Source organism: Capra hircus, chromosome 11 (genome assembly GCF_001704415.2).
Source record: "Capra hircus breed San Clemente chromosome 11, ASM170441v1, whole genome shotgun sequence".
Classification (NCBI taxonomy): domain Eukaryota; kingdom Metazoa; phylum Chordata; class Mammalia; order Artiodactyla; family Bovidae; genus Capra; species Capra hircus.
This window is the reverse complement of record NC_030818.1, coordinates 48,599,071-48,621,533: the sequence shown is the minus strand read 5'-3', so window position 1 is coordinate 48,621,533 and position 22,463 is coordinate 48,599,071. Positions and strand designations below refer to the sequence as shown.

The 22,463-nt window shown below is 44.0% G+C and overlaps 1 protein-coding gene across 2 annotated transcripts in view; it reads right to left on the bottom strand.

The window, feature by feature from the left end:
* ST3GAL5 (ST3 beta-galactoside alpha-2,3-sialyltransferase 5) overlaps positions 1-22,463 on the bottom strand; it is a 60,204-nt gene that overhangs the window by 13,725 nt on the left and 24,016 nt on the right. For both annotated transcript variants that reach the window (NM_001314180.1, XM_013967710.2), the window contains 2 exon segments: positions 14,924-15,038; positions 17,848-17,971. In NM_001314180.1, coding sequence (NP_001301109.1) covers positions 14,924-15,038; positions 17,848-17,971 — 239 coding nt within the window.

Genomic DNA, 22,463 nt, shown 5'->3' with positions numbered 1-22,463 from the left:
TCTGACTCTGGCTATAAATTTGAGCTTTTTTCTACTACCCAAGCTCAATCAGAACAAAAAAGTTTCCACAAAGAAGGGAAAAATCTCCCACAATTATGAGATGGATTTATATAAATAATACCAGGCTATAATAATTTAGGTTTACAGTCTCCTCTGTTAAAAAAATAAATAAATAAGTAAATCATACTAAAGATAATCAGTCTAGTAACACAAAAAAACTGGGCTATGTGCCTTATAGATGGTGCCAATATATAATTTCCCTGGAAGATAAAGATTCTACAGAACAGACTAAGGCAGATGACCTGAAGATATACTGGGCTACATCTAATGAAAGTTCTTAACATAAGTCTTACTTGTGACTTTACTAATACTGCTGGCTATGTTATTTGTATTTCCCCTGGCTTACAAAATTGCTGTTTCTTACACTGTCAAATGTGTGTATGAGGCCTCTAATAAAATAATATATAGTCCCATATAAAATCGATGATGGTAACAGTGTAACTCTAGATATGGCAAAAAGCAACAAGAGGGAATATTTTCCTGGACCAAGAAGCTAACAAAGACAGGTGGTCCAGAAAATTTTAGATACTGTTTTATGGCCTAATCCAGTAACAGCACATTGAGTGGCCTGTCAACAGAATCTTTGCCAAACCTGAGAATAGACATTCTCAGCACCATGAGATAAAATGGTCATGAAGTGCCCCCCTCATAATCATGGTCAAGTTTATGAGTAAAAAGGGGCTCTGCCAACTGAAGACTGACACTCACCATCTGCATCTACAAAGATTAAATCATGGCCGCTGCAACTGCTGACTTTCAACGCCCCTGAAAAGAGTTCAGGGTAAAAATCAAGAATGAGGCACTCTGTGCTCTGGGAAAAACTGGTAGAACAGGCCTTCAGATAGTTAAATCTTTTCAGGAGAAGATTTTATGAGTCCCAATTCTTGCATCTTCTCATATCTAGAGAAACACTGACATCATTAACGGTAAAATCTGCTTTGGCTATTAAAAAATAGTTTACAATTAAAAGTCAAAATAGAATAGCTACGGTTCAGATATCCTAGAAAATAACTAGGTGATGCTATGGGTGTACTTTCAGATTACAGCTTGTATTGCTCCAAGCTGAGGCAGTCCTATGCCCCATGTTGACAGGAAGTTATCATAGTCATTGTTGCCTAGTTCCCTAAAATTAAAACTGAGTGAGACTCTGTGGGGCTCTGGAGTACAGATCTGCTCTGTGTTCTCCATTTCTTATCTGTAGGATATAGACTTTGTTCAGCCTCCTTGGCCTTCCCTGAATTTCAAAGCATAGATTCAAACAATTGCTAATCAGGGAAGGGAGGAGATACAAAAACAAAAACAATCAAAGGTTGGTACAGCCTCCAGACAGAGTCCTGGTTCCTGCTCAAAAAAATATGCATACCAATGTCTTTGAACCCCTACCCAGGTGGAAGATGGTAACTTCAGACTGAACACAAGATTCTTGGAGCACTGCTCTGTTGCCTCACCACCAACCAATCAGAAGGGGTCACAAACCCTGTAACCCTCACCCCAAACGTTGCCTTCTGTTTCCGGGGACCGGAGATGACCATCCTGTTAAATCTCTTGTTTGGCCCTTGTCTATTTCATCTCTGAGAAGGGCCAACTAAACTGCTGCAACTACAAGGGTAGAAGCTGGTTTCAGATGTAGAAAACCCCAACTTAGATCAGGTAGAGAGACTTCTGCTCTGCTAGGCAGGCCTACGCCCATGCACAGCAGGAAGAAGTTACAGAAAAAAGAGACCTCCACCCCAATTCCCAAAAAGTATCCAGTATGAAGTCTCCCAGGGGGCCTATGTGCTGTGTTAGGGGAAAAACGTTGTTTTTATGTAAATCACTCAGGGGTAATCAGGGAGTCCCCGGCCAAGATAAGAGAAGGGCTAAAAAAAAAAAAAAGTCTCAAAATTGATTTGAGTCCTGGTTCCAACAGTCCCTGTGGTTAACAACACTAATTTCCACCCTGGTGGGCCCTCTAATAGTGCTACTATTAATACTTACTTTTGGTCCATGCATAATAACTAAGCTTGTTGCCTTTGTAAAAGACTGCGTCAATACCATCCAACTGATGGTACTGAGGCAACAGTATCAGGCCTGCCCCAAAATAAAGAGGAAGATTCCTCTATGTAGCTGAAGACAGGGGGGAATGTTAGGACCAAACTGAAGCCCGGACAGGCTCTAAGGGGCAGGCTAGGCCTGAGGTTTAGTCTCTAGGAAAGCTGAGGCACTGGGAACTCCTACAGGTAGTGTAGCTTGACCAATCAGAAAAAATCCCCGTAGCTCCCCGCCCACGCCAGACCTGAGCCAATCCAGATAGGGATGCGAGGTTTAAAAGTCCTGCGTGCGTACGGTTTAACCAATCAGCTATGCTGTTATAGGAACAAAAAACCGTCTGTATAAAAATAGATGTGATTCAGAGCTCGGGGCTCTCATCAAGACTCCACTGCGCTGGATGAGACTTAAGCCCTAGCTCGAGCTAGCAATAAACCCCTTTATGCTTTTGCATTGCTGTGGATGTCTCATTCTCTCAGTTTTGGGGACTCGGACACTGGGCATAACAATATAAATAAGCCAGTCACAAAAAGATAAGTACTGTAGAACTCCACTTATAGAGATTATCTAATGTAGCCAAATTCACAGAAATAGAAAGAATGGTGGTTTCTATTCTATTCTAGAATAGACCGGTGATTAATAGGGGCTGGGAGGAGGGGACAGTTTCAGTTTAGTAAGATGGAAATGTTCCAGTGTGAATATATTTAACAGGACTAAACTACATTTTAAAGATAATAAATATGGTAAATTTTAAATTAAATTTAAATTTTATGGTATTTTTTAAAACCATAGTTTAAAAGAAAAAAGATTCCTAGGGACTTCTCTGGAGGTCCAGTGGTTGAGACTCCATGCTCCCAGTGCAGGGGGCCCAGGTTTAGTCCCTGGTTGGGGAACTAAGATCCCACATGCTGTATAGCATAGCCAAAAGAGAGAGAGAGAGAGGAAAAAAAAAACAGGTTTCCTGTTTCAGGTTCCTATCTAGTGGGATGAAAAACAGGATTATTTATTAGTTAGGGTAATGAGCTTCACAGCCTGGAATGGAAACTAGATGTAACCTGCAACTTTGTCCTGTCAACAAAAAATTCCCTTGGTTTTGTATACAATTTTCCCTGCAACGCTAATGTTTTGCATCAACAAGAAATGACTGCTGAAGGCCAAGTACACTAGCCTGGCTGAAGGCAGCGGGACACGGACAAACATGGAATAAACGGCCACTCACCCCGCCGTCTGCCCTTTGGCTCAGTCTGGCCAAATGCTGCCTTGGGACCGTCTGTCAGGAAGTTCTCCTTCATCGCTGTGCTCTACGTCCTCATCACTACATGCTGCAGCCTTGGCCTTGCCTTATCCCTCCTTCCATCAAACTGCATGCGTCAGCACGTGTGTGTGTGTGGGTGGGTGGGTGGGTGTGTGGCCCTCTATTTGCTGGGATATTTATTTTTAGTATTAAACATGTCTTTTGAACTGTGTCAGTACTACTATGAGGATTATTATTGCTGTATACAGTTCTAAATGTTTGCCTCAACTATGTTTTTTTCTCAAAGTCCTGTCTGATTTTTGCATGATAAAATTTTTGTAGAAACAACAATTCTCTGAATATAGCAGAACCCCCTCCCTATTTTTAAAATCACAGCTTCAGAAAGTTATTAGTACCGGAAAGAGCACATCGTTTATGTCTTTTATGTCTTGAGGATCTGGTCCCATGCCTGGAGAAGGGAAGTGATGTTCCTGGAGCCTCAGACAGTGCTGCAGACATGTCACAGTCTCAGGCCACCAGCATGACGCCTAGGACACCTGGCAAGACGCTCCTATCTTCACTTTGTGGGCTCAGTGTGGCTCACCCAGAAGGACACAGCTGAGCTGGCAGGTCACCTAGTCTGATCGCCTCCCAGGCTCCTATGATCCTAGCCTCTGCCCACAGAAAGCAGCTGACAATCACCACTGAGAGCAAGAGTTTGAACTGGCATCTTTGCAAGGAATCAGTGAGAAAGCCAAGCAAGAAGCCAGCTGTGACCCCAGAAGACCCTGAATGGAGGCCTCACCGTGACCATGCCTCCAAGTTCAGTGACGCTCTGCAACCACTGGCACTTAACGCCAGACTGAGTGGGCAGGGCAAGCAGAGGGACCACATGTACTATGCACACTTGTCTCTAGACCCCAGGCCTGAGGGTTATTAACAACAGTTTTTAGAGAACAAAAGGTCTAATTCTTCACTATGGAAGCATATCCCAAGCATCTTGTTTCACAAATCTCCTGGGATAAAAAAGAACATCAGAAAGTACCAGGAGACAGAAGCCTCATGACTGACACAGGACCGGAAAGAGAGCTTAGGTGATGGAGTCGGAGACCGGAGCATGTCTCTTCTGGCCGCCAAATTTTCTCTCTAATTTGAAAGGAGTGAAATGTCCATTCTGGCAGAGAGTCCATCTCAGGCTTCAAAGTGAATTTTCTAGACCATGAGCAGAGCACCTTCTGATGGTGACCCTTCCTGTCCCTCATTCATAGCAGGTGCTATAAATCCATCCCAGTGACAAAGTTCTCAGTGCCACTGGAAATGGCCAAAACCACAGCAATTCCTTTTCCTCTTTTGTTTCAATTTGTTGAAACATGTAACACGCCCCACAGAAGTCTCAGCCTCCCTCCTTCCTCTTCCCGGCTTCAAAGCTCAGAAGAAAAATGCCCGGGGAGGACAGCTCGCCTTGCAGAGCTGCAATCAAGACCGGAAGCATCACAACCTTCCTCTTCTCTGCTGCAGACAGTGCCAAAGCTGGGCGCCGGAGCAGGCTGGTGAGGAAGGACATGGTGAGTCTGGCTGACATCCATCCTGAGTGAGGACCACCACCAAGCAGAGGATTATAGACTCTCTCAAAGACACAGGAAGCCCCTTTGCTCCTGAATTGACACAGGGATGCAGGAGATTCAGTTTCTGAAAGACTTCCAGGCTGAGTTTGCTGACTGCCCACGACTGAGAATAAACAGACATCAGGCAGCTTCAGCTGTCAATGACATAGCTATTTGCCATGGAAAACCACAAAGTGAGAATCCACAGAGGGGTATTAAAAAATGAATTTTCTTCAGTAGCATCTCCATGTTCAGTTCTACCCCATAATTTTTAGGACAGTCCTTCTCAGAAATATAGGTAAGTGGCATAATTCTGAGTAAAAGGCAATGTTTTATTTATCGATTTAAACTCAGGACAGGGAACAGCATTTGGGTTGCAGCGGGGTCTGAGGTCTGGAGCTGACCAGACATGCGTAGGAACCCAACTCAGCCACAGACCACATGAACGAAAGGTATGGGTTATGTTATGAAACTTTCACTTCCATGTTTGTAAACTCTGGCTTAACTCCCATGGGTGAGCTGTCTATAGCTTTTACCTGGTTAAAGGCAGAAAAATCTGAATAACCAAGTCACAGAGAGAATAGCATGATAAAATCTCAACCAGCCAGTGGTTGCCTGGGGCTGGTAGTTGAGGGTAGGGACTGGCCACAGAAGGGGTGAGAGGGAATTAATGCGTAATGAAATGTTCTCAGTGGGATTGTGGTGATGGAGGTATAACTATAAACTTACTAGATGCTCCTTCTAGAACTAACACTAAGAGAAGGTGTCCTTTTCATCATAGGGACTGGAATGCAAAAGTAGGAAGTCAAGAGACACCTGAAGAAATAGGCAAATTTGGCCTTGGAGTACAAAATGAAGCAGGGCAAAGGCTAACAGAGTTTTGCCAAGAGGAACGCACTGGTCATAGCAAACACCCTCTTCCAACAAAACAAGAGAAGACTCTACACATGGACATCACCAGATAGTCAATACTGAAATCAGATTACATTCTTTGTAGCCAAAGATGGAGAAGCTCTATACAGTCAGCAAAAACAAGACTGGGAGCTGACTGTGGCTCAGATCATGAATTCCTTATTGCAAAATTCAGGCTTAAATTGAAGAAAACAGGGAAAACCACTAGTGCTGGGAGCCAGCGTGAGGAATCCCACCCGTGACAAGGTCATGCGGAAGGAAGCCTGACAAAACGCAAGGACGTGATCGGCTTCAGGGACTCCCCCTGGAAATTCCTGAGCATCCACCCCCCAAGACCAGAATCTGCCTGCTTTACTGTGTTATGCTTTCCACCTACTCTTCTGTCATTAACAGGGGACTGTCCCCCCACCACCTTTTTCTGGAAAAATTAGAGCTTTTAGATAATAAATCTCCTGGGCATAATACAAGTGTTTCAATCCAAAAACCCCTCTGATGGCTTTTTAGCCTGCCTGTAGGACTCGTACAGCTGTGCATGTGGTTGTTTGAGGCCTCCTGACTGCGGGAGGCACAGGAAGCTTAAAACATCCTAGGAATATAGGGGCTTCCTACATTTGAGGAGTCAAAATCATTAGAATAGGACTGATTAAAGGTTTCATTTGTTGAGCCAATACTTGCTGCCAAATTTTCATATCCACTATTTTTTTTTTATTCTAACATGTATACTATCATGTAATCCACTATTTTTAGATATAGTTGGTATATAGAAAAACAGGTAGTAGACCTGGTATTAGCAACATTAGATCTTTGAGTTAAGTACTTTCTTTGTTATAACCCACTGCACCTTTGTTCTACAGGAATGTAACTTTACTTAGTACTTTGAGGGTGATGCAGAGTAAAGAAAAAACACTTCTAGGGAAAAGGAGTTTTCTGGTTGACAGACAATTATCCAGGAAGAGAGCCATAAAAATGTTAACAAGCCTCTTGGCCAGAAGATAATGTAAACTACCTGAGACCTTTCGTATATGGGAGGGTATGCAAAAAGAAAGCCTTGTCTCAATGAGGGTCAGGACTGCTGCCCCTGCATAACTCTATTTCTTTATGTACAATTTGGGGTATATAAGCTGATTTTGAAAAATAGTTTTTGGAGTCTTGCACCGATGCTGGGCTTCCCCATGTCGTTCTTTTCTCCCTTTTTCGGCTGAATTCCCATCTGGGACGTGGAGGCTCACCATGTTTACTTACTTGTCCCGGCTTCTAAGATCTGTAAGAGAGAGAGCCCAAGGCGGGGCACTCTCCGATATTCAAACGACGCCGGTGGCCTATCGTAGATGGTGCAAATTCCTTGTCTGGAGTTTTATTGGTTTTCCCCGTAAGCCAAGTTATTCAGCCTCTTTTTCTCCGCCTAAATTTTCCTACTACACTCTTTCTTCCTAATCTAATCTTATATCTCTAAATAAATAAGTCTCTCCTCACCAACGCTGTCCCCGCTTCGAATTCCCTGGATCCACCAGGGCTGGACCCCGGCACACTAGACCATTCAGGTATGACCTCAATCAAATCCCTTACAATGATACAGTGACGGTGACAAACAGATTCAAGGGATTAGGCCTGACAGACAGAGTGCCTGAGGAACTGTGGACAGAGGTTTGTGGCATTGTACAGGAGCATTCTCAAGAAAAAGAAACACAAAAAGGCAAAATGGCTGTCTGAGGAGGCCTTACAAATAGCTGAGAAAAGAAGAGAAGTGAAAGGCAAAGGAGGAAAGGAAAGATACAAGCATCTGAATGCAGAGTTCCAAAGAATAACAAGGAGAGATAAGAAAGCCTTCCTCCGAGATCAATACAAAGAAATAGAGGAAAACAACAGAATGGGAAAGACTAGCGATCTCTTCAAGAAAATTAAGAGATACCAAGGGAACATTTCATGCAAAGATGGGCGCAGTAAAGGACAGAAATGGTATGGACCTAACAGAAGCAGAAGATATTAAGAAGAGATGGCAAGAATACACAGAAGAACTATACAAAAAAGACCTTCAGTTCAGTTCAGTCGCTCAGTCATGTCCGACTCTTTGTGACCCCATGAACCACAGCAGGCCAGGCCTCCCTGTCCATCACCAACTCCCAGAGTCTACCCAAACTCATGTCTATTGAGTCGGTGACGCCATCCAGCCATCTCATCCTCTGTCGTCCCCTTCTCCTCCTGCCCCCAATCCCTCCCAGCATCAGGGTCTTTTCCAATGAATCAATTTTAATGACCCAGGTAACCACGATGGTGTGATCACTTACCTAGAGCCAGACATCCTGGAATGCGAAGTCAAGTGGGCCTTAGGAAGTATCACTATGAAAAAAGCTAGTGGAGGTGATGGAATTCCAGTTGAGCTATTTCAAATCCTAAGAGATGATGCTGTGAAAGTGCTGCACTCAATATGCTAGCAAATTTGGAAAACTCAGCAGTGGCCACAGGACTGGAAAAGGTCAGTTTTCATTCCAATGTCAAAGAACATTCAAACTATCACACAAGTGCACTCATCTCACACGCTAGCAAAGTAATGCTCAAAATTCTCCAAGCTAGGCTTAAACAGTACATGAACCGTGAACTTCCAGATGTTCAAGCTGGATTTAGAAAAGGCAGAGGAACCAGAGATCAAATTGCCAACATCCACTGGATCATCGAAAAAGCATAGAATTCCAGAAAAACTTTTACTTCTGCTTTATTGACTATGCCAAAGCCTTTGTATGGATCACAACAAACTGTGGAAAATTCTTCAAGAGATGGGAATACCAGACCTGCCTCCTAAGAAATCTGTACACAGGTCAAGAAGCAACAGTTAAAACCAGACATGGAACAATGGACTGGTTCCAAATTGGGAAAGGAATACATCAAGGCTGTATATTGTCACCCTGCTTATTTAACTTATATGCAGAGTACATCATGAGAAATGCTGGGCTGAATGAAGCACACGCTGTAATCAAGATTGCTGGGAGAAATATACAATATCAATAACACTCCTCCAACTGGGTGCTTAAAAGGAGAAGCAGTAAGTCTTACGGCATGTATATTTTATCAAAAGACACTGTTAAGAAAACAATCAGACAATCTGGATCTAGACCCAGTTCCAGATCTCTTTATCACAGTGTTGTTTTTCAGTCGCTGAGTTGTGTGTGACTCTTTGAAGCATGCCAGGCTTCCCTGTCCTTCACCATCTCCCTGACTTTGCTCAAACTCACGTAAGTGATGCCATCCAACCATTTCATCCTCTGTCGCCCTCTTCTCTTGATCTCAGTCCTCCCCAGCATCAGGGTCTTTTCCAGTGAGTTAGCTCTTCACATCAGGTGGCCAAAGAATTGGAGCTTCAGCTCCAGCATCAGTCCTTCCAATGAATATTCAGGACTGATTTCCTTTAGGAATGACTGGTTGGATCTCCCTGCTATCGTAGTGTAAACTTGGTTAAAGCATGAGCCCGAGGTCTAGGCTTCAGTTTCCTCACCTCTATGAGACTACTGAAGGATGGTCAGGGGAAAAGTAAGGACACCAGGGAGAGAAGGATCAGTTTGGAAGTGTGAATGCCTGGACTGATTTAAAACTCAGCCCAGGGTTACTCTGCTTACTTCATTTTTTATTTATTTATTTTTGGCTGCACTGTGTGGCATTTAGGATCTTAGTTTCCTGACCAGGGATCAAACCCAGGCCCTCTGCAGTGAAATCATGGAGTCCTAATCACTGGACCACCAGGGAATACTCTGCTTACTTTAGATATGTGAGTGTGGGTCTATGGAGTCAGAGCAAAGACATAAACTTGGCCTTGATGAACAGCCCAGAATGCAGTCCCCAGGGTGATGATGTGTGGTCTTTAGTTCCCAAGAGAAGGCCAAGTTCAAAATGGTGCTGCCATGTGGCCCCAACCTAAACTGCTGTGACTATGACCTTGTCTCTCTTCAAATATCTCAAGTGCAACTTGGCACCTACACCACACTCAAACTGTCGTAGCAACCCTGCAGAAACCACTGTCAGTCTTTTTGCACAAGCTACATATTAAGAGACATCTTTAAATAGAAAATAGAAAACCCACACTTGGCCAGAACCACACTTCCGCTGTACTCATACCAGCAGAATGTAACCAGATGTTCAGAGTCCAACAAGGCTGCTGGCCTTGCAAGCTGCTGAATGTTGTCAACAAAGCTAACAGAGCCCCACCCACATGAGTCTGAGATCTCCTGCTGATATACAACCACAATCATCAGATTCATCCAAGCGCTCTTGGTAGGATGGGTCAGTCTCCACCAAAGCCTGGACACAGAGATTTCTCTGTAGGGAGCTCATACTGAACACCACCTCCCAGCCATTCACACCAGCAAGTTCCCCATTCACTTCCTCTATAATGGGGACTTAGATGGTTTCTCTTTCTGTTTAGTGATGTGGGATCAGATATTAAATTTAGGAGCTGCTCAGAGTCTAGTCAAAGCTATGGTTTTCCCATAGTCATGTATGGATGTGAGAGTTGGACCATAAAGAAGGCTGAGGGTTGAAGAATGGATGTTTTCAAACTGTGGTGCTGGAGAAGACTCTTGAGAGTCCCTTGGACAGCAAGGAGATCAAACCAGTCAATCCTAAAGGTAATCAACTTGACTGTTCATTGGAAAGACTGATGGCGGAAGCTGAAGCTCTAATACTTTGGCCACCTGAGGTGAAGAGCCAGCTCACTGGAAAAGACCCTGATGTTGGGAAAGATTGAGGGCAGGAGAAGAAGGGGGCAACAGAGGATGAGATAGTTGGATGGCATCATCAACCCAATGGACATGAGTTTGAGCAGACACTGGAAAATAGTGAAGGTCGCGGAAGCCTGGCACACTGAAGTCCATGGGGTCGCAAAGAGTCAGACAGGACTGAGCCACTGAATAACAATAGAGTGGAATTCAAGGCTTTTCATGCTCTGGTCCTGTCTCCTTTCAGCATCATATTCTGCTATTCCCCACCCAACAGCCTTAGCAGCATCTCACTCTTGCTGTTTCTCTCCTTGGCCGTGCTCTCTGAGACAGGTGCTTTCTGGCACAGTCATGACTACTGTGAGAAGTAGGGCATTTTGACAGAGTCAACAGCGCTAACATTTTTAAAAGTGTCAGGTAATAGAATAAAAGACGCCCCTCATCTCACCATGATTAGAGCAGGTTTTCACTTTCTTACTTTATTAATTTCCAAACTGAGACTTGAACAAACCTGTTTGACTTACACAACCACATCTCCCTTCCTTCTCCTTTCCACACAATTTTGAGGCACTTTCTAATTGGAAAAGATAATGATCTTTTAGAAGTCTTTCAGAACTGGGTTGATGTGGCTGGCCCCTTGGGCTGCCTCCTGGGTCTCCATTTCCTGTCTCATCCCTTCTCCAGCAGGCAGTGGGGCTTGGGAGGCTGACCCTGCCCATTAGGTACCCTGGCCCCTCCACCCCTGCTCAAGGACTAGTCAGGAATCCTTACTGAAGCCAACTGGGGCAGGGCACTAGCACCCATGAGAGGCTGTTACTGGTTCAACAGTGAACTTCAGTTTAAAACTGGCCCCACGAGCCTAAAGGGGGAATTCACATTGCATGGCTTAGGGGGAAGAGGAGGGAGAGCTTTTTTTCTGTCTACTGGGAATTATGAAGAGTCAAAGAAGAGGCATCTGTCTTATTCCTCAAAGGAATATTAAATATAATGTATATTACTGTAGGGGCTTCCCAGGCGGCAGTAGTGGTAAAGGACCCGGCCACCAATGCCTGAGACGTTAAAGATGCGATTCCTGGGTTGGGAAGATCCCCTGGAGGAGAACATGGCAATCCATTCCAGTATCTTGCCTGGATAATCCCATGGACAGAGGAACCTGGCGGGCTACAGTCCACAGGGCCATAGAGTCAGACGCAACTGAAGAGACGTAGCATACACACACGCATATTACTGTTAAGTCCTCAAAGAACTGCCTGTTAAAACTTAACCATGGATTTTCTGTACAATCTGGAGTTCAAAGAGGAGAGGTTGCACTGTGGTTCACGTAACCTCTCTCCTTCCTCTGGAATTTAATACAGCTCAGTAATACAAAGACAAATAACGCAGTTAAAAATCGGGTGTGGAATTTGAATAGGCTTTTCTCCTTAGAAGATCTACAACTTAATCGTAGATTAAGGGGTTTTTTGTGTGCCTGATACAGGCAGGGCTACGATGGTGGGGTGACACAGGGGCTGAAGAGACTGGCAGGAACCAAGTCATGCTGCCGGGATGAATGGAGTCGGCAAACGTCTGAGGACAGAAACAGCAGGAAAGAAAGGCCCCATGATCAGCAAGACTCCTGAGACACAAGGGTTCTACACAAGCCATGTGTGGATTTATCAACTACGCCCTTTTCATGTATGTGTTTATACCTGTTTGTCCCCCCAAAATCTGAGGTATTTCCAAGCATATACAGATTAGAAATACATGAGTAAAAATCAGAACTAGAAAATGGGCTCTGTGCCTGTTATCTTACTGGACTCTGATCACTCCATTTCAGATGATGTTATCAATGCCCCACAACTGAGAAAATGGGGACTCTGGGGTACAATCTCTGGGTCGGGAAGATACCCTGGAGGAGGGCACGACAGCCGATTCCCGTATTCTTGCCTGGAGAATCCCATGGACAGAGAAGCCTGGCAGGCTGCAACAGTCCAAGGGGGTCACAAAGAGTCAGACATGACTGAAGCAACTTAGCAGGCATGCACAGCAAACAATTAAGTCACTTGCCCAAGGTCTCACTGTAATTGAGTGGCATTTAGATTTGAAACCAGGTCAAAGTTGAAGCTCTCTGTTCTCTGCATCACACTACCTATAACTTCTGGCTTCTTCTTTGTGGACACTCTACCCAGGCAAGGAGCAGAGTCATCAGGAGCCTGCACTCTGAAACCACACTGCTGGGTCCAAGCCCTGACTCGAGCACTCAGGTAACCTTAGACAGGTTACTTAATCTTGCTGTTCCTACATATCCTCAGCTATCAGATAGAGGTAATAATAATAATAGCTTTATCTCCAGGACTATAATGAGGGTCAAATGAACTTCTATTGTGAAATCATTTTTAGAACAGCTCCACAGTATATGCACTTCCCAGGTGATGCAGTGGTTAAGAATCCACCTGCCAACGCAGGATACGCAAGAGACGTGGGTTTAATCTCTGGGTTAGGAGGATCCCCTGGAAAAGGAAATGGTAACCCACTCCAGCATTCTCGCTTGGAAAATTCCATGGACAGAGGAGCCTGGTAAGCTATAATCCATCAGATCACAAAGAGTCACAGACATGACTGAGCGTGTGCGCGCGCACACACACACACACAATATACTAGATTAACTAAACTAGCTGACTAAACTAAACATCATGTGAAATGCTAGGCTGGATGAAGCACAAGCTGAAATCAAGATTGCCAGGAGAAATATCAATAATCTCAGATATGCAAATGACAGCACCCTTTTGACAGAAAGCAAAGAGGAACTAAAGGGCCTCTTGATGAAAGTGAAAAGAGGAAAGTGAAAAAGCTGGCTTAAAACTCAACATTCATAAAAATGAAGATCCAGTCTTATCATTTCACGGCAAATGGATAGGAAACAATGGAAACAGTGCCAGACTTCATTTTCTTGGGCTCCAAAATCACTGCAGATGGTGACTGCAGCCATGAAATTAAAAGACGCTTGTCCTTGGAAGAAGAGCTATGACCAACCTAGACAGCATATTAAAAACCCAGAGACATTACTTTGCCACCAAAGGTTGGCATAGTCAAAGTTATGGTCTTTCCAGTAGTCATGTATGGATGCGAAAGGTGGGCCATAAAGAAAGCTGAGTGCCAAAGAATTGATGCTTTTGAACTGTGGTGTTGGAGAAGACTCTTGAGAATTCCTTGTACTACAAGGAGATCCAACCAGTCAATCCTAAAGGAAATCAGTCCTGAATATTCATTGAAAGGACTGATGCTGAAGCTGATGCTCCAATACTTTGGCCATGTGATGAGAAGAACTGACTCATTGGAAAAGACCCTAATGCTAGGAAAGACTGAAGGCAAGAGGAGAAGGGGATAACAGAGGATGAGATGGTTGGATGGCATCACTGACTTGATGGACATGAGTTTGAGCAAGCTCTGGGAGTTGGTGATGGACAGGGAAGTCTGGCATGCTGCAGACCTTGGGGTTGCAAAGAGATGGACACGGCTGAACGACTGAACTGAAACTAAGTGTGAACCTGGGCCAGCAGCTTAACCTCTCAGGGCTTCATCTGTAAGATGCAAAGAACACTGCATGACAATTAAATATAATTTAATTTATAAAGATAATATATGTAAAGCACCCATATGTGTCAGTTATCATTAATACCATGCTACTTTACTTAAAATCATCTCATCTTTTGTCCAGGGCTGAACATTATCAGATAATTTGCAACTTAATCAGCGGAATTAGCATTTAATATGACAACTGATTTTAAAAAATTAATACACATTGAAGGAAAAATCCTGAAATACAATGTGAAATCATTAAAACAAAAAAATTAAACACAGAAATGACAAACAATAGGAAAAGAACTTCTTTCTGATCTGCTTTAAGAACATTTACATTGATAGGATCACAGCATATTAACTTCATGAACCCCCCTGGCCATAGGCCAATACCAGCCCATGATCTGTTAGAACATGGCCGGAGGTGAGCAGCTGGCAAGCAAACAAAGCTTCATTTCTATTTACAGACGCTTCCCACTGCTCACCTTACTGCTTGAGCTCCGCCTCTGTCAGATCAGCAGTGATATTATAAATGTAATATGCTTGAATCATCCCCAAACTATCCCCATTCCCACCCCAGGGCATGGAAAAACTGTCTTCCACAAAACCCATCCCTGGTGCTCAAAACCTCACCCCATGACATCAATGAATGAAGAAAGAACAATGAGGGTAAGGTGGGTGCTTTGAAGTGCAAAGGTTAAATGATTTCCCTTCTGCTTATAACGTTTATGAACATTTACTTATAACACTGTAGAGATGATGTTACTATTTAAGTATACACTTGGAACTATTCTAATTTAAACCACACTGATGGAATAGCTAACCTTTATGCGATCGGGATCCATGTAAGGCATTCTTTTCATGTCACATTCTTCAGTAGTATGATTTAGCTTGAGGATATAAAAAAGGATCCACACTCCAAATACAAGCAGTATACACCTAGAAAAAAGATTAATGAGGCACAATGACACTGTCATGGAATAATCAAGAGAGAACATGTGAAATAACTGAAAACCTAACCCAAATTGAGTTTGTCTGACGCATGGCAAGAAAGTACAGCCTTTAAGATGACCTAGTAGGGCAGCATTATTTTCCTAACAAGATAAATGAGTCACTTATGACTGTCTTTGTTATAAACAAGTAAAAAATTTTCTTCTGCAAAGGCACCACAGTAAAATCTGAATCACAATAAAAATTATTCCACTTCAAAAAAATTAATAAATTTTGAGCTACAGAATCTCAGCTTTAATTGTTTGCTACTTTAAAATAGCCCTTCAAATTCTTTAAGATTCCACTTACATGAGATGCACCTAGTCAAAATTACAGAAACAGAACCTAAAATGTTGATTGCCAGGGGCTAGAGGAAGCAGAGGAGGGGGTAGTGTTTAATGGGTACAAAGGATCAAGAGTTCTGGAGGTGGATGGTGTGATGTTGTGTAACAGTGTGAATGTACTTAATGCCGATGAAACTGTACACTTAGGAATCGTTAGAACAGTAAATCTAAGATATTTTACCGTAATAAAAAAAAACCTGGGAGAATATACTGTGAGCTCTTCCATAAAAAAAGAAAATAAAGTAAATAATCTACTTATTATTCTAAAAAATTATACCCAGAAACGAGACAGAATGAACTAAGGCAGTACCACTAGTCACCTTGAAGACCACCTGTGAAAACAATTTTTAAAACTCTGATAAATTTTTTTTAAAAAGACTGATAAATTAAAACTATTTTACAGTTTAAAATACACACACACACACACACACGGAGAAAATAACTGAGTTTAGTCCTGGTTCTAGAAATCTCATTCTTTTTGGCCAGGCCATGAGGCTTATGAGATTTTAGTTCCCCAGCCAGGGACTGAACTTGGGGCCAGGCAGTGAAATGACGAGTCCTAACTGCTGGACTGCCGGGAATTCCTGAGAAATCTCGTTTTACTAAGCTCCCCAAGGGTTACTGACAAAGTAAAGGTTAAAATAATTTAAATCAAATTTAAGAAACACTCCTTTAAATGATTTGTGTTATTGAAAAAACAAAGTGAAGGAATAACCTTAAGGGGAAAATAATCTGTTTTTTAAAGAAAGGGACAGTTTAAAAAATACTAGCATCTAGCGTAGTATACTGTACACAATAGTGTGAAATATTTCCTAGTATCTGAGGATTATGATGCAAGAAAGTATCACTAGGAAGTGGGAGGTGATATATGTACACTTATGGCTGATTTGCACTATTGTATGGCAGAAACCAACACAACATTGTAAAGCAATTTTCCTCCAATTTAAAAACAAATTTTTAAAAAAGACTTCTTGATTCTCATTTCAATAGAGGCCACCATGAAACCTGAACAAGTATCTTAATTCTTCTGTGGGATCAAACACAGAAGTGAGTGGGACACAACCATTTGTGTAAAAAACTGAAGGTGTGGGGAGGGAAGTACACACAGAGTATTTGTTGCATACACAAGACTGGTAATACTAGTCATCTTTAAGTGGAAAGAGGAAGTGTGGGAGCAGAGACGATGAGTATCTTTAATCTGTTTTTCATCTTGTGAAGGCAGTTATTACCTATTCCTTTCTTCAGCCCTCAGTAAAGGTATTATATTCAGTGCATTAATAATTCCCTTATTTTGATTAGAAAAGAAAAAAAGGGGGGAATTTCCTGGCAGTCCAGTGGTTAGGACTTCAAGCGTCCAATGCGGGGATCAGGGGAACTAAGATCCCATAAGTCATGCAGCATGGACCAAAAAAAAAAAAAAGAAGGAAGGAAGAAAAGGTTAATAGCAGGTTCAGTGTCTACAGCACTGATTCTTCTGCACTGTAATTCCTGGCTGTGAGTCTGTCCCATCCACACTGTATGGAGTTCTAGTCCTAGGTCTATCTCGCACTTGGCCAGTATCCAGCACAGGGCCAGGCATGTGGAAGCCTTGATAATTATTGGTTGATGATAAAAAGAGATGTTTATTAATATACACTTTTTTTCTACACATCTCCTTCCCCAATTAGTAAAATGAGGTGAGAGACTAGATTTCAGTGTTGGATTTCTACCCAGAGACACGAAAAAAAAGGGTAATTTACCACCTGGTTTCGCTGGTACCAAATAAAACCAACAAGATCCCCCCTTTAACAATTCTTTCTCTTATTAATGACTTCCCAGGTGGCTCAGTGGTAAAGAACCTTCCTGCAGGCAGGAGCCCCGGGTTCAATTCCTGGGTTGGGAAGATCCCCTGGAAAAGGGAATGGCAATCCACTCCAGTACTCATGCCAGGAAAATCCCAAGGACAGAGGAGCCCGGAGGGCTACAGTCCATGGGTTTGCAAAGAGTCAGACACACGCCTGAACGCGCATGCTCACACTCACACCTCTTATTAGGATGGAAGGGTGACCTGGCTGGAATATTTCTCATGCTTTTTAGTGTTTAATGTTAAATGTTATTCAAATGCCTGTAGGGAATTTTAATTAACCGCATTTTTAGACTCAATGGAAATAGCGAGGGGGAAGCCCTCTTTTGTTGGACAGCAGTGGGAAGGGCTATGACCTGGAAGTTGCAGGGCCTGGAGACCCTCTAGGTCAGCACTGCACCGCCACCAAGCACGACTCGATGCAGGCACCTGGGGCACATGTGCTCTGAACCCTGACTCAGACATGCCTTTAAATGACCGTGACCAAGTGTGGCCAAGGAGCTCTCACTGAATTTTTCTCCCAGTTCTGCCCAAATCAGAGGCATCTTGTGGCCCAAGGGCCCAGTCTTACTTGAGGATGTCTTTTAGCAACAAGTTGGGTCTTCGCATCTTGTTCTGAGCTCTGGTGTACCATTGCAGGGAGGGCCGTGAGCAATCGCTTCTTAGCTTCACACGGCTGTGGTCACTTGGCATTGCTGTGAAGAGAGGAGAGGGAGGAGGAGGGGAAGAGGCAAATAAGTTTGGTAGATGATGCTTTTAAAGAAACTTTTTTCACAGGGGTGGGGTTGGGAGGCACATTGTGTGGCTTGCAGAATTTTAGTTCCCTGATCAGGGATTGAACCTGGGGCCTCAGCAGTGAAAGCACAGAGTCCTAACCACCGGACCACCAGGAATTCCCTAAGGAGCCTTGATGCTGTACAGCCGTACCATGTAATACTACTCAGCCAGAAAGAGGAGTGACAGATTGATAGACACAGTAACTGGTTGAATCTCGAGCTGAGCCAATACTGAAAGGTTACGCAGTATAGGATTCGATTTACATAATGTTCCTGAAATGACAAAATTATAGAAATATAAACAGATTAGTAGTGGTCAGGAGTGAGGGAAGGAATGAGGGAAGTGGCTATGGAAAGGCAACATGAGGGGTCCATGTGGGGATGGAAATATTCTGTCTCCTGACTATATGCCTGTCAATATCCCAGCTTCAATAGTCTACAGTTTTGCTACCATTAGGGGGAAGGGCTTCGCAGGTGGCTCTCTGGTAAAGAATACACCCGCCACTGCAGTGGATGCAGGAGACTTGGGTTTGATTCCTGGATTGGGGAGATCTCCAGGAGTAGCAAGTGGCAACACACTCCAGTCCATTCTTGCTTGGGAAATCCCATGGGCAGAGGAGCCTGGAGGGCTACCGTCCATAGGGTCAAAAAGAGTTGGACACCACTGAGCACACACAGACACACACCACTGGGGGGAAAAAGAGTAATCTGTGTTATATCTTACAACTGCACGTGACTCTACAACTATCCCAAAATTAGGTCTAATTTATTTTTTGAGCCTTTACCTTTTAGAGACACACACAGAACTATTTACAGATGAAACAGGAGATATGAAAACTGCTTCAAAAACCAGGAAGTGGATAAGTGTGTGGGGGAATAGCTGAAACAAGATGAACCTTAAATTGCTACTGAATCTAGGCAATGGGTACACAGGGCTCACTACACAATTCTCAATGACATTTGAAATTTTCTACCATAAAAATTTAAAAAGAAAGTGTACATAAAAAAGAAAAGGAATGTACACAGAGGAAGAGGGTTACACTAAGGGAAAAAGAGAACATGGTAATTTTAAAAGAAGTTTTTCTTTTAAAAATATGTATGTTCTCAGGCACGCTGCTTACTTAATCTTTTGAATTAATTTTATTCTCAGATTCTCAATTTTTAAGTAATATTCTAATGGGTATTGTAGTAGACATCAAAACATCTCCCCCTCATATCAGTTTCCCCCCTCCTCTCAGTTGAACAGAACTCTGGATTTTTAGCTGGGCACATGGCCTCCCAGAATAAAGACTACATTTCCCAGCCTCCCCAGGGGCTAAGTGCAGTCTCATGGCTAAGTTCTAGTCAGTGGGAAACAAGCAAAAGTGACTTGTACAACCTGAGGGTGCATCTCTTGGTGTACTCTGCTCTCTCCTTTATCCCTCTTCCTGATGGCTGAAATACTGACACCTTATGAGCCACTCTGGACACAGCACATCGCCCAAGAGATGGAGGAGCAATGAGAGAGAAGAGACCTGGGTCTTTGGGCCACCCCTGTGGACAGGGCCACCAATCCACCTTGGACCACCTGTCTCTGGACTCTTGCATGACAGAAATAAACTTCTGTCTTATTTAAGCAACTGTTACTTAAATCTCAGCTAGTACAGGCACCTACCTATAGCATTATGGTACGTTTATATATTAATTTAGGAAATCATATCTTTACTATACTTACTCTTGTAGCAGGAGGAAGTAACATCTCATTATTCACTTCATTTCCCCCATTAGTATTGTGACATTTTCTTTGAAAAAAACTTTTCTCAAACTGACATTCAAGTATTTGATGTTTTGCTACCATTAACACTCTCCCCAATTCTAACCCTGCAGCACTAGAATGTAAGAATTTTCATAGACTTGCGTCACTCCATTTGAATATTAAAAAACAAAACAAAACAAAACAAAACCATGCCAGGGGCTTCATGAGCAAACTTCTGCTGAAGAATCTATTGAATTCTTTTTAAAGGAGAAATGAGATCAACTGAGACCCTGAAGGGTTTTCAACCACCATAACTCTGTGGTTACTTGGACACACAGTCAGCCAAGCAGAGGTTCCCAAGTGGCTGCTTATGGTCAAGACATTTATAAAGTGGAAGTTTCTATGATGCCTGTGTTTTTATGACCAGAATGACACTTCACGCCTGAGTGGACCTCCCGAGAACAAAGCAGATGGTGCTATTAGAATCTGGATTCTGCCCTTGCCTACGGCTGGCACCCTGGACAGGGCTATGGGCTCTGGCCTCTTCTCTCCCCCTCCTCCTTCTCATCCTCTCTGCCACTGAGACTGAAACCTGCAAACTGCATTCCCAGACTCCATTGTGCCACCCGGCTTCATGCTGAGTTGTGACTGTGGACCATCTGGGTGGAAGCCTGGAAGGCAAGGACGGGGGCGGCAGCCTTCCCTGGTGGCTCAGACGGTAAAGCGTCTGTCCACAATGCGGGAGACCGGGGTTCGATCCCTGGGTCAGGAAGATCCGCTGGAGAAGGAAATGGCAATCCACTCCAGTACTATTGCCTGGAGAATCCGATGGACAGAGGAGCCTGGTAAGCTACAGTCCATGGGGCCGCACAGAGTCGGACACGACTGAGCGGCGTTCCTGTATGACAGGAGCAGAGGCGATGGAGTTGCCCGCAGGTAACTCCAGCAGCATCCTAGGTTTCTACCCAACAGAGGGGACGGCACCCCTAGTTCTGTGACAAGTACAGGCTTCGGCACAGGGTGACAGCAACCCCCTGGTCACTGGCCCCTGCCCTTGCCTTCCAGGCTTCCACCCCAATGGTTCAGGGCTTAGGTAAGCTGCATCCTTTAGGCACTCTGGTTTCTGGCCACAGCTTTCCAGTCCAGCCCCATCGAGGCCCTTCTTGAATCCTGTCCATGTTCCTTCCTGGGGTCTCTGGACAGGCAGCGTCTTCTGGAAGCCCCTCCTGTGCTTGCCCTGTCAGTTTCTGGGCAGGCTCTCTCTCCCGAGCCCCCTTCTAAATGCCCAGCTTCCTTCATGGGTCTCTCCTCCCCACCGTGACGGCCCAGCTGCTCCTTCACTCAGTCTGCAGACCACAGACTGGGTGCCTTGGAATCATACCTCCATCCCTACCTCTGCAATCATCAACTCCCCCGTGCAAGGCGCAGGACTCCAGGGTCCCGGTCCCCATTCTCTGCACCATTTTCCCCTTGCAAAAGTGGAAGTGCTAGTCACTCAGTCATGTCCGACTCTGCAACCCCGTGGACTGCTGCCCACCAGGCAGTTCTGTCCATGGGATTCTCCAGGCAAGAATACTGGAGTGGGTTGCCATTCCCTTCTCCAGTGGATCTTCCCGAATCAGGGATCGAACCTGGATCTTCCACATTGCAGGCAGATTCTTTATTGTCTGAGCCACCAGGGAAGCTCCTTCATCCTTAAACCCTCTCCTTCTCTGTGAAACTCATTTTAAACACCATAATCACCCCTGGGCACTCCCCTATCTCCGTTTACCATTATGAACTGAAATTTCCTGTGTACATTTTAGGTCTCCTCTACCCTTTTGCCTGGATGACTGAGCTGCAGGGGTAGGACCTGGCACAGAGCAGGACCTTCAGAAACATCCCAGGAACATCCCTGGAGGTCCAGTGGTCAAGAATCTGCCTTCCATCAGAGGGGATGAGGGTTTGATCCTTGGTTTGGAAAGTGATATCCCACATGACGTGGAGCAACTAGGCCCATGTGCCACAACTAGAGAACCTGCATGCTGAAATTTGAAAAGCCTGCATGCCACAACAAAGATCCAGCACAGCCAAAAGAGAAAGAAAGAAAGAAACATCCCACATGGAATGAACGTGTGTTATACGCCTATAGTCTGTCATCAAACACGATAAACTCCCCACCACCAAAATGTACTTTACCAATGATATTTAAGATTCAAAGTGAAACTGAATGTGAACAGCAATTATAAGAGCAAAGAGTAAAATGTAAATTCTACTGAACTATCTAACATGCCTGCATGCGTGCATCCAAGTCACTTCAGTCGTGTCCAACTCTTTGAGACCCCAGGGACTGTAGCTTGCCAGTCTCCTCCGTCCATGGGATTCTCCAAGCAAGAATACTGATGTGGGTTGCCATTTCCTTCTCCAGGGGACCTTCCCAAACCAGGGATTGAACCTGTGTCTTTTAGGTCTCCTGCATTGGCAACCAGGTTCTTTAACACTAGCACCACCTGGGAAGCCCTTCTAGCATGCCTAGCAATAGGTAATTTGTTGCTAACTTGTGGTGTAAATCATATGGACCATTCCCCGTGGCTGTTAAAGCCTTGATATATGAAGCAGAATCTGTGACCATATCCTCTGCTGAGAAGAGGTTAGACACATGAAATCTTGGAACTGCTCACCAGCCCCCACTCCTGC